The 16,432-nt window shown below is 43.9% G+C and overlaps 1 protein-coding gene across 3 annotated transcripts; it reads left to right on the top strand.

The window, feature by feature from the left end:
• Positions 1–552: 552 nt before the first annotated feature.
• Positions 553–15,044, top strand: hnf1ba (HNF1 homeobox Ba). 3 transcript variants are annotated; one of them, XM_070970871.1, is made up of 10 exons: positions 553–932; positions 2,948–3,147; positions 4,476–4,743; positions 4,834–5,057; positions 10,507–10,655; positions 11,823–11,949; positions 12,046–12,228; positions 12,514–12,632; positions 13,019–13,063; positions 15,024–15,044. In XM_070970871.1, exons 1-10 carry the CDS (start codon positions 553–555, stop codon positions 15,042–15,044), a joined length of 1,716 nt encoding a protein of 571 aa, XP_070826972.1. The 3 variants fall into 3 exon arrangements, with proteins under 3 accessions (XP_070826972.1, XP_070826973.1, XP_070826974.1); XM_070970872.1 differs by lacking the exons at positions 13,019–13,063; positions 15,024–15,044 and having other exon boundaries at positions 4,834–5,075; positions 12,514–12,644; XM_070970873.1 differs by lacking the exons at positions 13,019–13,063; positions 15,024–15,044 and having other exon boundaries at positions 565–932; positions 4,554–4,743; positions 4,834–5,075; positions 12,514–12,644.
• Positions 15,045–16,432: the final 1,388 nt, after the last annotated feature.

The raw sequence follows: 16,432 nt of genomic DNA on the forward strand, positions 1-16,432 counted from the left end.
AGTGGAATAAAAGTAGATAAATAGAAAACAGCGTTACTTCTACTCGCAGAGCTTCTTCTAAAACGCCTTATAATAAAAGTATAATAAAAGCAGCGCTGACAGGATCAGATCCAGCGATGTGAATATGCGCAGCTCGCCTTTCTTGAAAGTCTTTATGGCATATGCAACAGGGTCCAAAGTCCATGAAAGTTTTGCAGATAAGGGGAGCCAATAAAAGCAGCAGTGCAGCAGTGTAAACACATGTCTACCTCGGCCCAGAGCGGGCCTTATTCTCTGGATTTACATAGGCTCCCATCAGCCGGCCCACTCATTATCATGTTTTATATCCCCCTGCGCTCAGAAAGCATCATGGCAAAGTAGCTCCATCCTCCCCCTCAACAGGGAAGTGAAGCAGCTTCTCCGAGCAGGTGTCAGCAGTCGTAAACTCCCCACAACACTGGACTAGAGAGGAAGAGAGGAACTTCATTTTGACTTTTTCTTTATTATTTCCCCTCTATCCTCCCTTTCCCCTTTGCCGCAGCGCGCACCCAGCAGGCCTATGTTGTGCTTTTAATGTTCTCTAAAATGGTATCCAAGCTGACATCCCTGCAGCAGGAGCTCCTCAGCGCCCTGCTGGACTCAGGAGTTACCAAAGATGTTCTGATCCAGGCCCTGGATGATATGGATCCCAGCCCGCCGGGCTTTGGAGTAAAACTGGAGAGCCTGCCCATGTCGCCCGCTCACCCTCAGAGCGGCAAGATGAACGGGGCGGACGCCGACTCAAAGCCCGTCTTCCACACGCTCACCAACGGCCACAGCAAGGGCAAACTGTCCGGGGACGAGGGCTCCGAGGACGGGGACGACTACGACACGCCGCCGATCCTGAAGGAGCTCCAGTCGCTGAACACGGAGGAGGCCGCGGAGCAAAGGGCGGAGGTGGAGCGCATGTTGGCGTAAGTTTTTCTACTCAATCGGATTTTTTTTTTTAAATGTTCAAACAGGTTAAAACTTAATTAAAGCGCAGTCTCGTGAAAAAGCGCTCATGCAGTGTCATTAGCGCACTGCATATGCTCTTAATTTTTGACATTTTAAAACGCAATCAATCATAAATAAAAAACAAAAACAAAAAATAGACCCTTATAAACTTTGGCTTCTTTGTTTACAATTTTAAAATAACCCGCCACGGCTCGCTTTTCACATTCTGGTTACTAATTATCCACAGGGATTATTATTTCTTTACCTTTGCGAAATATCAGCTGAACTGAGATCTTATTAACTCTCAACGATAAAAAAGCAAAAACAAAAACCCCACAAATTCTGGCTCGGAATTTAGGATTAATGAAGCAATTGAAATAAATGATAAAACCTTGATAATAATAATAACAATAACAACAATAATGTAAAATAATAATGTTTCATTTAATTAGGCTATTTACAAAGGCTATTTTTAATTCGAATTGGGCTATTAACAAAAACTTTTTTAAAGTTTTATTTTTTCCATTTATTCATGTGTCAGTGAACCCGTCGTGACGTAGCCGTGCACTAATTTGACACCATACCTCTAATCCATTTATTTCTAATCATCTCCACTCAAACCACTTGATTCACTGTAAAACTAATATTTGAGGCTCTAACAGGACCGGGAGAATATCAAAACTTACCCACGTGTAGTTAAGTTATTATTAATTTTATTCTATAAATCATCAACTGAAAGATACACAGTGGCGTGTGATTAGAGTGAATGGAGATCTGGTTATTCATTGTCAAAAGTTATAAACTAACATCTCCCACTTAACCCGCAGACTTAGATGCAGGCCTCCACATTCTCCAAAACAAACAGACGTGTGTAGATTTGCCATAATTACCGATGTCAGTGTGTCTGGGCCTGCTAATCTCTGATTGTACAGTATGGCTCCATTTTACATCCGATTATGTTGTCTGACATTTTCGTGCCGGAAAAAGAAAAATGAACGCATAATGAATAATGTGAAGGGCTAATTCTGCAGGTAAGACCACGCTTGTGTTTAATGGGAAAAAGTCTATATGGATAAGAGTAAATGTAAACGAACTTAAATTATTTTCACTGAACTTCGCCTTTCTTTGAGAATGATGTCTTTAATTGTCAGTATGTGACCACATCGTCACTTAATCCTGACCTCGACTTATTCTTTGATTATATTTTAAAGAAAATGCTTTTTTAGTCTATTTTAATCAAGTCAAACCTTGAATATATTAATATAATTTATATGTAATTCAAATAAAATGTTATTTTCTTACTGACTTCTGTTTTATGGTAGATATATTTTATCTCATGTAGACTGATGACAAGGCTTACAGTTTTTCCAAATACTGAAAATCTGACAAATATCTTACTTGAGCATCAGACGTTTTGTCAGCCTTTACCTGAAGCGTGTTTTTCAGGTCTTTTTAATTTTCCTTGCACATTTTTGCTTTAAATTCACACAAACCTGTTTCCAGCCTGGAATCGTGCGTAAAGGCGACAAATACTAAGTCCAAGTTTCTCAACCTGCCTGGATCCACTTGAACTAACCTTTGAAAATATTTACAGCCTATTGAGCGGGCGACAATGATAAACGGCCGTCTGTGAGGGGACTTATTATCGGTACAGCCCCTTTAAACCTGAGGCCTTGAAACACTGAAGCTAAATGAACAAGTTCATGTGTGTTTGGTCAGAATGCTTTTATATTTGTAGATTTTCAGGTCACTTCTATAAATAGGTTTATATATATATAGGTAGAAATAAACAACTTTTCTTATCAACAAAACTAATATCCTCTGAAAATCTTCATGTATCCACATTAAATCAACAGCATGACATAGACCAGAGGCTTTATTTCAGCTATAAAATCTGTGTAAAGGCTGTTTTGCTGCTTCCCTCGGAGAGCTGCAAGTAGTTCAGTGGTGAAATGAGGGCTGTTTTCTGCTCCTGTGTTTTATCTGAACCCAGAGAGGATCCATGGCGTGCTGCCCGCATGATCAAAGGTTACATGCAGCAGCACAACATCCCCCAACGGGAGGTGGTGGACATCACAGGGCTGAACCAGTCTCACCTCTCCCAGCACCTCAACAAAGGCACGCCCATGAAAACACAGAAGCGAGCGGCCCTCTACACCTGGTATGTCAGGAAACAGCGGGAAATTCTCCGACGTAAGTTAATATTTGAGTTTCTCACAGCTTGGCCCCGGCCGGTAATGTGTAGTTGGCAGCAGCACGGCGCTTTATTTGGGTTTCAGACCTGTAGGGGAGTAAAATTGAACATTGCCTCATCACACTGGATCATATACAGACAGGTGACAAATTAAAGCAAAAACCTGAATAAATGAGTGAAACATAATGAGTGCAGATGCTTCCACACAGGTGCACTGCATATACAGTTAAGCAGCTAACATCCAGTCACACTCTGTGGTGGAGGCATTGTGGCCAGTGTAGTTTGTCTGCTTGGTTTAGAGCTCGGTAGATCTCTCCTCCTGTGATGGCTCTCCTCGTGCTCAACCAGGTGCTTCTGCTTGACGTGGTGGAATAAGTTTGTTGTGCTTTGTTGTTACAGTCCTCTTGCACTTCTTTCAACTGCACTTTAACCCTGGTTTGTTGTGCATCTGATCCTTTGTCACCAAACCACTTCCACACTACTGTAAATGCTCCCATTTATGGAATCAAACTCCACCACAGAGCCGGTAGCGGTGTTATTTTCGCTTTCAGCCATGCCATGCTGTTGTGTGTAATGATATGACGTCATGTTTCAAAAGGAACAATGACTAAAATGACGTCTGCGTTTACATCTCTGACTAAAACAGCAGTAAATAGTGTTTGATGACATTGTGCATTAGCGCGATATGTAAGGAAAAACAGAGGAGCAGCTCCTCCTCGGGTGACTGAGAATGTCGATGCAGATGATCAGACTGTCAGCGAGAACAGTCTGATGAGAGTGACATAGGGAGGGATGTTACAGAGGAGTTGCAGAGCATCAATCCCTCATTACAAAGACGAATGCACAGTTCAGTTGTGCAGAAACCACAGAGACGTGGCAGAGACGTCGAAAAAAGTGAGACGCTCACATGAGTCATCCTCACCATAATCTCCACAGGCCCGAATGCTGCAGTGAGGGGATCCGATGGCTCTGTTATAATGTGCGATGCATTTTGCTGGCATGCTTTGGATCCACTTGTCCTGTTAGAGGGAAAGGTCACTGCAAACCAGCCAAGTGGCTGTTAGTGATCACCTTTATCCTATGATGAAACATTTCTATCCTGATGGGATAAGGCCCCCGTCCACAGGGCACGAGGGCTCACTGAGTATGAAAATGATGTGACCAGTCACCTCATCTTAACCCAATTGAACATCTGTGGGAGATTTTAGACTAATGTGTTACACAGCGCTCTCCACCACATCATCAAAGGAAAACTTCACTATCAAATGTTTCCTTTTGTGTTTTTACAGTAAAAGGTTTATTGAGTGCACCACTTCTTATTTTTCAGAGTTCAACCAGGCAGCGCACGGTTCTGGCGGCAATATGACAGACAAAGGCAATCAGGATCCGGTGTTTTTTTTCCCAGAGTACAACCCGTCTGGCCAGGGCATCGGTCAGCCTGGTGACGAGGTTGGCAGCGAACCCTCCAGCAAGAAAATTAGACGTAACCGTTTCAAATGGGGGCCTGCGTCGCAGCAGATCCTGTACCAGGCCTATGAACGGCAGAAGAACCCCAGCAAGGAGGAGCGGGAAGCTTTGGTAGAAGAGTGCAACAGGTAGAAAGGCATTCCTGCACCTTCCTGGAAAAATGTTCCCCAAACAATGTCAATGGCAATTTCTTCACCGTGTGCATCTGTTTCCCGCAGAGCCGAGTGTATTCAGAGAGGCGTCTCCCCCTCCAAAGCTCAGGGCCTCGGCTCTAATCTGGTCACAGAAGTGCGAGTCTATAACTGGTTTGCCAACCGGCGTAAAGAAGAAGCCTTCAGGCAGAAGCTGGCCATGGACGCCATCACTGCGCAGCCCCATAACATCAACCCTCTGCTGTCACACAGCTCGCCACATCATCCCCAGACCAGCGCTTCACCTCCCAGTAAGATGCAGACGGGATGTGTCACGATAGCAGATTTTTCTTTGCTTAAAAGACTACCAATTAGCTTTATATAACTCTGAGAACTAGTTCCCCTTTAAATGTTATATGTGCAGATTCATCATCAGTTTCCAAAAAATCCACATAACTGGTGACCCATGAAAACATCGGCTAACATCAGTTAGAATTTAAGGTGTTTCCTCCTAAAATTTGGATAATAGTGCACAAAAGTCTACGATTTAGTTTTCATTGGTGTGAAAATCCTGTCAGAAACTGTGAGAAGCATCGCTGATGTGATCAGAGGGGCAGAGAGAGGGGGCAAGTGATCAATGAGCGTGAGTGAGTGAGCTGAGCAAATGCCATTGTTATTCTGATCTTTGAAAACACACTGAGAACAATCCACATTGTACCTGCAATCTCCACTCCAAAGTCAGCATGGAGAAGCATGACACAAAGGGCAGCAATCCTGTGACAGGCCAGGGTCAGGCCAGGGTCAGGGAGGGGGGACAGACACATACAGATTACCTCCACATAACGCTGTCATTTCCACATTTCCTCCTCCCATGCGGGTTGCTAATGACCGAGCTCAGAGAGTTGCCAAAACAAGGAGATGTTGTGTGTTATTGCTCTGACCAGTTCACCCTGACCTGATGTTTGCATTTGGAGTAATTAGTATTGACTGAGTCTACCTGGTGTATACGACGTAAAAACAAAGCTGATAGGCCTCACAGAGCATTATCCTCCGTGCCATCACTCACCCCCCATAAACCTGTGATTTGAGAGACTCGCTCAGAGTCTATTGTTGTCCTCTCGTGTTCGAACACGAGGCGAGCTCTGAAGGGAAAACAAACTGTTTGCCTTGGCTTGCTCTTTTACCTTTGGATAAACTGGTCCCTCATTTTGGATTGTCTGTTTGCTTGAGTTTTGTTGTTGTTGTTGTTGCTCAGAACACCTGACCAGGCATTGACCTCAGGTTGCAGAGCCGGAGGGGTCAGCGATAAGGTTGCAGAAGGGAAGGGTCGGTGCATGGCAGAAAGCACTTTGTTCCCCCTAAAAAACCCTCAGCTGGCTGCTTACAAGGTGTCCTGCTGGCATCCTGCCGACAGCATCAGCTGTTTTTCAATGTCAGCCCCTGGTCTGACAATAATATCCCAGCGGGGCGTCTCATTGCGTTGCTAGGGCACGGCCTGTATTATGCATGCTTAATGGACAATTAAAATCCTTTGGTACTACATCTCCCAGGCCTTTGATAAGGGGCTCCTCTGACTTCTACTCTCTATACTCTACCACAGCGGGGGGTCCCATTGTCTGTGGTGTATTAGAAGACTGCAGTGACTGTAACCTAGGTTCATTTATCTCTGCTGGGCCTTGAGGAGGACTGATTTTAAAGCCTCCCCCAGCACCTTTATGGGCATTGGTATGTTCGCAGAGGCTGGGTGCAGACTTGGATCAGCAGGAGCTGTCCACTTGGGTACTGGCTCTTTTCTGGCCAGACAGGACTGATGACCCCTTCTTCGCCTATAGAGAAAGCTAGTCACCCCCTCCTTAAAGCATCGCCACACCTTCAGTCATACGAGAGAGGTCACTGCTGGGTCAGATCAAAGGAACTCCTCTTACTTTGGGAGTTTTTATTGATTTTGTTGCAGTTCATTGGCCATTTGGTCACAACTGGATAGACAGTCGAGCAGTGTGACGTGCGGTTTTGGTGGTGACCTTTTTTACTTTCAGAAATGAAACTGATTATGGGCAGATTACAAAGTTTGTCAGCAGGCGTATGTGAGGCCACACCTGTGATTTCTGATGCAATGTTTACCTACTGTTCATCCGCTAATAATGTTTACTGAGCTCAAGTGATCCGTCTTATTTATGGCTTTTTGCTTTGAAGCATTGATCTCCACCAACACGTTAATCTCATAAACATTTTGACTGAATCATAACTTAAAACTGTATTTTGACAAATGTTGAAATTGGCAAATATTTTTGGGCAGACAGGAATCTAAAGAAAGGGTCGTTTGCAGAGGTGGAAAATTACATTTACCCATGTACTACACTTAATTCAATACTGAGGCACTTGTACTTTACCTGAGTGTTTCCATTCTGTATTGATTTATAGGCCTACTTTTTAATCTATTTTTTACTATATTTATTTGACAAGTGAGACCTGTTGAGATTAAGACTGGGAGTCTGGTTGGGGCCCCTTGCCAATTTTCAGACATCTATGAGTTATTTCACCAAAGAGACATTTCCCCTTTTAACTTGTGTCAGGTGATTTTATTTAAAACAAACAAAAAAAAATGTTTGAGACCCAAAAAAGATAAAACTCAGGGGAGATTTTAAAAAGTCCAAATAGATAAATACAAACTTGTCTGGCAGAACTTTATTTTTACTTCTTTCTTCTACCATTAATCATTTCACGACCCCCTAGATGTCGCTTCTGACCCTTTGAAGGGGGCCGACCTTTAGGTTGGGAACCACTGCACTAAGCTACCTCATTGTATTTACAGAATTTAAAACTAGCTCCAACCCAACCGGCTACAACAGTGACATGCAGCAGACACTTTGATATGTCCATAACAATAGAAAACAATATAAAATATAACAATATTTCAGTCACAGCTTTCATTTTTATGCATACGTTGTGCTAATTCTTACTCATGTAGGATTTTGTATGCATGTCTTCTTCTTGAAAGAGAGTATTTTTAGCTTATTGGTGCCTTTACTAAAGTAAACATACATCTTCCTCCACTGGTAATTTGGCAGCTGAAGTCACCATAAAATTGAATTGCTGCTGTGTAAGCTGAGGCTCGTCGTTCTGCACGTTAAAAACCAGCAGACTCAGAAGTTCCAGATCAGATACAGCGGTAGGGGGGATTATCTGTGCACTGCATTGCTCTCCGCCACCTCGGGCTAGCTTCAAACGGGACACACACACAGAAAGGATGGCCGAGCTCTGCACTTTCCACTGCTCTGTGTCTCCCAGAGAGCCACAAAGAAGAGACTGGATACGTCCTGCAGAGACCCAGGTGGTCTGTCATATGCAGCGGCACTACAATGAGCACTGCCTGGGGTTGGGGAGGCAGGCTTTGATATTACATGGGTCACACAGGGAGCTAGAGCCTTTAAAACCTGCTGAAGATCCTTGCTACCACTCCCCTTCTGAAGTTCTCGCCCTCCCCCAGCTCTTGAAAAGACCTTTTCTTGGATTTTCCCATCGTGCCAGAGCAAATGTTCAGCTTTACAGTTTTAAAATAATCGTAGTGCATCAGAAATGGTAGAAGCCACCTCTAGACTTTGAGCAGGTCACTAGAAAACCTGCTCTTCCCACTTCAGCTTTCCAGAAACCCACAGACTCATAGTTTAGATCGTAGAAGTCCCCAAAGCTCCCTGCAGTTAGAATTACTGCCGAAGCCAAAGAAACGAAACTGGCCTGAATAGCATCCTTTTCTCCCTCTGACACTTTAAGAGGTCGCCCAGCACCGAGATAACTGCCTTTTTATGAGTCCTCCTCTATTGTGTGGCAATGGGGGTCATGAGTCCAATGGAGTGCTTTATTGTTCTGTGGCAGTGTTTACAAGGCATGGTGGAGTGTTGTGGGGTTGCTACTATGTTGCAGAAGACAATATGAAGTCTGTGAAGTGAACAAAATGGAGGACAGGTACTTTAGAGGATGAAATATGGCTTTGTGGCTTTGCCTCAGACAGTGTGGCATCTGTATCTTAAGTATCTGTGGTAATAGTTCAGCATTAGGTGAAATACACTTGTTTGCTTTCTTGAGAAGATTCATATCAATCTCACGTGATTGTGCTAAATATGAAGCTACAGACAGGGGACAAGCTTTTTCCCCTGTTTCCAGTCTTTATTGTAGGCTAAGCTAGCTGTCGCCTGGCAGTAGCTTCATGTGCACAGACATGATCATGTTAAAGTAAATAAACACATTTCCCAAAAATAATGCTGTGGTAAGTTGTAGATTCTACAACTCAAAGAAAGATGATTACGCAGGATATTCTCTAATAAAAAATATTTGTTTTCCCTCGCACCTGAAGCAAACTTTCAGATTTTCAAACACATCCTGGTCCAGTTTCCAGCAGTGACAGGAAATCAATGCACCCCTCATTGGTCACATTTAGTGTCAGTGCCTCTCCCTGTTTTATCTCAAAATGGCTGTATATCAATGCTTCCCGTCGTGTCTGACCGACTTCGGGGAGGCGCTCAGGCTGACACACCTGGGTCAGGGACGGAGGGCTCGGGGAAGATGTGGAGATCTGAGTGCAAACAGAGTCTGTCTCTACACTGTCACCGAGGGAGGGACGCTCTCTGTGCCTGTGTGGGGCTGAGACCACAGGATAAGAATGTGTTTGACATTGTTTGTAATTGTGTAATGTTTACTCTGTTGGTATCAGAGGGGGTCTGCATCGGCAAACAAGCATTTGATTGTTGGTTGTGGCGGGGTGAAGAATTCCTGTGGGCCTCCAATGAGAGACAAGTCTAGACACGGGATTAAGAGATGGCACAAAACGACAAATTTCATTTTCATTTCAGCTTCAAAGTGAAAATATGGTAAAAAGAAAAGTGACTGCACTGAATTTTTAGGTACTTATTATTGTTTTCTGGCACTCTCCACTCCATGTCAGAGGGAGATTTTGCCTGCTTTTTACTCCACTACATTCACACTACAGCTCTGGTACTTAGTAGTATCTATTTTAAAAGATTTTACATGAAACAAAAAGTATGATAAGCTTACAAAATACTCTTCTCTGATGGTTTTATTTAGGCTGAAAGAGGTACAATTATCCAATATAAATAAATAGATACATAAAAGATTATAAAAAATTCAAAATGTAATACAAATGTATATTAATATGGCAGAAGAGTATATATGTGTGCATATAAAATAGTTAAAACTTGCTCCTGCTTGCACATTAATGCATCAGTTTCCAATCTGACAATGTAATATAATAGTCACTAGGGCCATTTTTCTGTCGAATGACTACTTTTACTTCTACTTTCAGCTCATTTTGTTAATAATACTCCTGTACTTTTACCTTAGACTTTGAGTGCAGGACTTGCATTGTCATACCGGTACTTTTATTTAAACAGAAGGGTGAGTGCTTCTTCCACCGCTGACGTAATTGCAGACATCGTCAATAGCATTTGTGTGCTGATCAGAGAGTCCGATGGGAATTTTGCTGTAGTGAGTGCGTGTAAACAGTTCATGGCCTTGGCTGAGCTACGCAGATAGCAGCAGCGGACGGGTCACTGTGTTTGCTCGCTCTTTCCTCTGCTGTCTGAGTCAAAGAGCAGGTGAGCCTGGTCGCTTGGAGTGACAGCGGCGTCGCTCAGCACAGAATGAGGGCGACGCCGCTATCTCTCTGCCCCATATAACTGTTATAGTTGTAGGACGCAGCAGATGTGAGCCAAAGCGAGTGAAACTAACTGTGTCTCTTTGTCTCAGTGCGTTACAGCCAAGGCGAGCCCACCTCCTCCACGACCATCAGTCACCACGGCAGCAACGCGATGTCGTCCAGCCAGTCGGTGCTGCAGCAGGTGTCTCCGGGAGGATTGGACCACAGCCACAGTCTGCTGTCACCTGACGCCAAGATGGTGAGTGAACACACCTGGGCCCTCATGGCCTCAGATTAGATAAGACCCGGCCTGCTTTAGCATAAACGTACAAAGCAGGTTCCTGAACCTCCTCTCCCATGGTCCCGCTGGCAAGAGCCAACAATTATCGCATTGTGCTGCTCTGTTTGGAAGGTGGAGCTGAGGTGGCAGGCCATGGCTGGCCCCAGCTCACAGCCTTCACCAGAGCGCACCAGGCATGTTCATCGCTCAGCCAATAAACCTGACAAAGAAACATTCTGTTCTTATTGATTAAATGCCTCACAAAGAGGAGCCACAGGTGGAGCGCTGCTTGTTCTGCCAGAGAAATGACGCCAACATTTGATTATGCCCAATGATTTTTTTTTTTTTTGTCGTCTACTTCAGAGTTTCTCCCTTCTGCCCTAGTCCAATATTTGATCAGTGACAAGGAAAGCTGTGCATGGACCCGTAGCTTTTGGGTAGCGGTGCAGGACTACTTTTGATATATGATGTGTGAATTATTGTCAGATAAAATTGCCATACAGCACGAAATCAAGCCACATATCTTGTTCAGGTTCAACTATAAAATCAAATAACTGAAATATTCAAAACTGACCAACTTCCGTGTCAGATCAAAATACTTGTGCCCTTTGCATAATGTGAAGTGACCACAGCGAGGGCAGGCAGTGCAGCAGGTCAGAGCTTATCTGTTGATGTGTGTCTGGCCGGTCTCTCCTCTGTGGGCAGCTGGCAGTAGTCAAATAGACGCAGCCCCTCTGAGTGGGTGGATCCAGATCCAGATAGCCATTACTGTACATGGTTGTTGTTTTAAATCAACATGCAGGTAACAAACGCTGGCAATGTGCTCCACAAACCCATGCGCAGTCCTCTATGCTGACATTTTTTTTTTTCTCCGGGCTTTTCTTCTTTATCAGTGTTTGCTTGTGTGCCGTGTATGAGTGGAGTTACACAAGCGTAGTGTTATACAAAAGAATCTGAACTAAGTCAACATTTATGTCTGTTGTTTGTTTTGCAGCCAACATCTGTTTCACTTTGAAAATACATTTATGTGAATTTACATAGCAGATACTCAAGCTCTCATAACTTTGAGTGCTGTAGTCTGTTCTAACAAATATTACAGCAATAAAACAGGCTGTAATTTGATCTATTTCCTTCTTCTTTTTCCAGATTTCAGGTTCAGGCGGAGGACTTCCTCCCGTCAGTACGCTGACCAATATCCACAGTTCCCATCACAACCATCAGCAGACGCAGAACCTCATCATGCCTCTATCAGGAGTCATGGCCATAGCACAGAGTAAGTCTCCCGTCCATCCACGCAGAACAACCAACACAGAAAATCATTTATTCTATCGCGACATGGTGTGACTGAGGTTATGCTGTCCCTCCATAGGTTTAAACACATCGCAGTCTCAGACGGTGCCAGTGATCAACAGCGTGGCGGGCAGCCTCGCAGCGCTGCAGCCGGTGCAGTTTTCCCAGCAGCTCCACAGCCCTCACCAGCAGAGCCTGATGCAGCAGTCCCCGAGCCACATGAGCCAGCAGCCTTTCATGGCTACTGTCACACACTCGCACAGTCAGTAACACTCAGTATGCTGTAAATCACTTACATCAGCTTTAAAAGCTACATTGTTAACCTTTGTCTATCAGGTCATGAGCAGCTCAGGCCTGAAGGGATAAAACTGTCCACTATTCTAAATAAACATCCTTTCTTTTTTTTATTAATGTGTCACACGACATCTCTGATATTTTGCAGAATATTTGCTGCTTTAAAACTGATACAACCTTGAAATTGAATATTTTAAAAAGAAATAATGTAAAAGTGTGGAAATCTGATCATCTGTCTGACTTTCCTTTGCAGTGTACCCTCACAAGCAAGAGCCCCCGCAATATTCCCACTCGTCACGTTTCCCCTCGGCGATGGTGGTCACAGACGGCAACAGCATCAGCACCCTCAGCTCCATGTCCTCGAGCAAGACGGTCAGTCTTTAGCCCACATCGTATTACACCCCAGAGGCCACACTTAGATGCTTGCTCTCACCTCTGCCTGCCTGCCACTGTGCGTTTTAGATCAGCATGGGGTTATTTGCATGAGAATCAGCAGTAAGTGGGACGTTATTGCAGTAATTCTTACAGTTTGCATCAGATAATACTATCTTGTCATCAGATCTCTCTGTTGAAAAGTACTGCAGCACTCTGATCAGCTCACTCATTTCCTACTGATGCACAAAAATCACCCTCACCCTGTTCTGATTGAGAGAAACAGCACAATCGAAGCACACGCTAACAGCAGGAACTAGATTATGACTGGGACAAGTGTGTGTGTTGTGATTGTGTGTTGACTTGTTTAATTCCTGTCACATTAGGACGCTCCTGTAAACAAGATGGTGCAACTCGGGGGTCTCTCCTGGGTAAATACAATTTTATCAGTTCAGTCACGCACTTGAAATGAGTAAAATCACCAAAATCGCACTTTTACTCGTCAGAGTTTTTGTATGGGGCTGATGCCGGTGTTCAAACTAATATCTGAGACACATACATGGACAGCGTGCTCCTCAGAATTCCTATTTCCTCTTAAACAGCCGTCCAATCAATCACCTGTTCCCTCAGCCTGAACGCCTGTTGATTATCGCTGCCTCCTTTCACTTCCCTCTCCCTGGTGAGAGCTACCTCTGCGATCAGGAAATGAACCCCGCTGTTAATCAAAGTTCTCGAGCCTCGTGTCCTGCTCCTTTCCTCCATGCTACAGTGAGGCTGGAGATGAGATGGGCTGGGTGGGGGTGGAGTTTTTTTTGGGTAATTACACCTCTTCCTCTTTCCGACTTCTCCCTGCTCTCCGTGATCGCTCTAGCCTGAAATGTTGTCCACGGTGCTTTCACACGCTCAATTTCCCACGCTGAGGCAGAGCACTCGTAGCGCCGCGCTGCTACTGACAGACTGATGGGTTGATGGGACGGTAGCTCAGAGCAGGGTGCATCTTCTAGTAAAACTATGAGGCTGTGAAGCAGACGCACGTTTATTGATGCACTTTGCAGAACAATTAAGGTATATGCTGTGATAAAAGCTTGACTCAGCTTTGAAAGGGTCACCAAACATGTAGAATATCTGTCATTTTCTGTCTGTGAAACTCCTTGCAAGTTTGATTTGATTTACAATTATGCACAAAATAAGGAAAATAGTGATATCAATAGATGTTCTTGTCTTTTTTTCTTGACTAATTTTCTGTCGAGTGACTAATCAGTTAATCTTGTAATTGTTGCAGCTCTAATGCAGTTTATTTTATAAGCATATCTCATGTTTTTCTGTGTTTTGCAAAGCAGCAACATGTAGTCGAGTAAAAAGTACCATGTATAAAGTAGCATGAAATCGAGTGAATGTACTGGTGGTTACTTTCCACCGCTGGCATCATCACCCTGTGGCATTTCATTTATTTAGAGAGCAATTAGCCAGCAGGCTCTCCCAGGTATTTTCTTATCAGGACTTTATTTGGACGGGACAGACTTCTTCTCGTGACACGACCAACTTGCTCAGGCTTTATAGCGCTCATTGTTTACCGTGAACCCTCCATTATACCTGAGTCTGTTTGAAACTCACCTCTGCTAAGAGCCTGGCATCTAATGACTCAAGTCTTAGCTGCGGGTCAGCTTTATCAGGTGAAGCTGTTTGCTGGCCGCAGGGTCACACCAGGGTCACCTGCCTCCACCCCTGGAGAGGCAGGATGAAAATAAACTCCACAAACAATCCAAAAAAGAGAGAATTTCAATGGAAACATGGCTTTTCAGAGTCAGGGGAAGAGGGATGAGGAATGTATTTGGTCAGGTGTGGCACACGAAGGTGCAGGAGTGATGTATTTGACAGTATTGGAAAGTATTTACTTAAGTAAAAGTTGCAATACAACACTATAATGATATTCAATTACAAGTAAAAGTCATGCATTTGTAATTTTAGATGATTAAAGTATAGGAATATTAGCAACACAGTGTACTTAAAAGTAAAAATGGGTCTTATTAGGCTAATATTAATGCATTATTAGCATGTAAGTGGCACTTTAGTGTTATAAGTGGTTGAAGTGCAGCTTAACCTATAACAATGCATTATGTTTGATTAAGATAGGATACGTTTTTCGATTCTTATCTGTATATAAAATAAGTATAAAGTAGGTTAAAATAGACAAACTCAGCTAAAGTATAAGAACATCAAAAGTGTACTTCAGCACAGTACTTGACTAAATGTACTTAGTTACTTCTCAGCCTCTTTAATGGTGCTCATGATCCTGTATATACCTGTGTTACTGGACAGGCTGTTTTTATTGTTTTATGTAACATGGACCTACTTCGTCTGACATTTCTCTCCCTCTGCTCCTCCTTTCAGTGTCCTCTTCAAGCTTGGTGAGAGTGTCCACCTGACTTGCTCGGTGCCCGGCAACCGGAGCACATTTTTCCACCCTCTCACCGGCGTAACCATGACAACTCTTAATAACCGGCAACGACGCAGCCCGATGATGAGTCAGTCAACAAACGAGAGGAGTAACGAGGGCGGGCCAGCCGGTGAATGATGAGAAATGGGGAGAGAGGAGGGAAAAAAAAAAAAAGAAACTCACTGCACCTGAAAGTGAGGAGACTGGATTCCCCTCGATCGCACACAAATGATCAACAAGGATTTTTGATTTAACGCAATCTCTGAAAACAGTATTCAGTTTTTTATGCCCCTTTTTAAAGGAACAAAACCCCAAGCACCCGAAAACTGCTCATAAACTCTCTGGCACGGACCTGAGTGAAGGCTCTGGGACAACTTACATTACACTGTGATTAAAGACGGAAACACGAGGACACACTGACACTAACAGAGACACCAATCAGCCTCTGTGAAGGCTGAAAGACTCAATGAAGGCGATTCTCTCGCAGCAAGTTCCTGGACGCCTGTGACGGCTACACCAGTGGCCTCGCACGTGAGCAGAACTGTGTGACAATCACAATAACCTGTTTTGATCTTCTTACCGGGCTTTAAAGGAGTCTTCCATGTCATTCTTTCACACTCAGTTTACTGTACTTGCATTAGTGCAGGCAATGAATGCAGGGATTCATCATGTCGAGTTGTTCAATGTGTATACTGTGATTGAAAAGACTTTGACAATCTTGAAAGGACTATGCAACGCGTCTGTAGGTGTATGCAATGCTTTGTATAACTGGATTCTGCACAGAACTCCACACACTTGAGACTGGAAATGAATATGCACTATCAGTGAAGTCACCACCAATTATTATAGACTGGAGCTGCCCGTAAAATAACACAAAAGCAGATGCGTGTGACAAATATGCCAAAGAATAAGGGCTGAGTGTAGGTACGGCTTCTATTTGTCATCGTGTTTCAATAGTTAGCCTGCAGTTTCTGTAAACCAGGTCTGCCTTGGGGGGACTGACTCACACTCTTTAAATGTGGCCCTTCCCCTCCATGTTGTTTGCACACAGGTTCAGGTGAATTTCAGGAATGGGACTCTCCCTCCTTCTCCCTCTCCCACTTCCTGCTGCAATGTGAAGAGACTCCAAAATAGGACGAGTATTGTTAATCATAAATCATGCCGCAGGACCCCCCACCAGAGCAGAATGAAAATATTGACAAGTATTCAGAAACAAAACAGCCATCTTAGTCTGGTATTTTGTGAAGGAGAGGGACATGAAAGAGGACGATGTTGTGACAGCAGCTGCTCTAATCAGACAGGAATCCACAGAGACTGAGAAATGTAGGGGAGAGGAGCAGCTGCTGTGGGGCCACACGCCCAC

The sequence above is a fragment of the Chaetodon trifascialis genome, chromosome 9 (assembly GCF_039877785.1).
Source record: "Chaetodon trifascialis isolate fChaTrf1 chromosome 9, fChaTrf1.hap1, whole genome shotgun sequence".
Classification (NCBI taxonomy): domain Eukaryota; kingdom Metazoa; phylum Chordata; class Actinopteri; order Chaetodontiformes; family Chaetodontidae; genus Chaetodon; species Chaetodon trifascialis.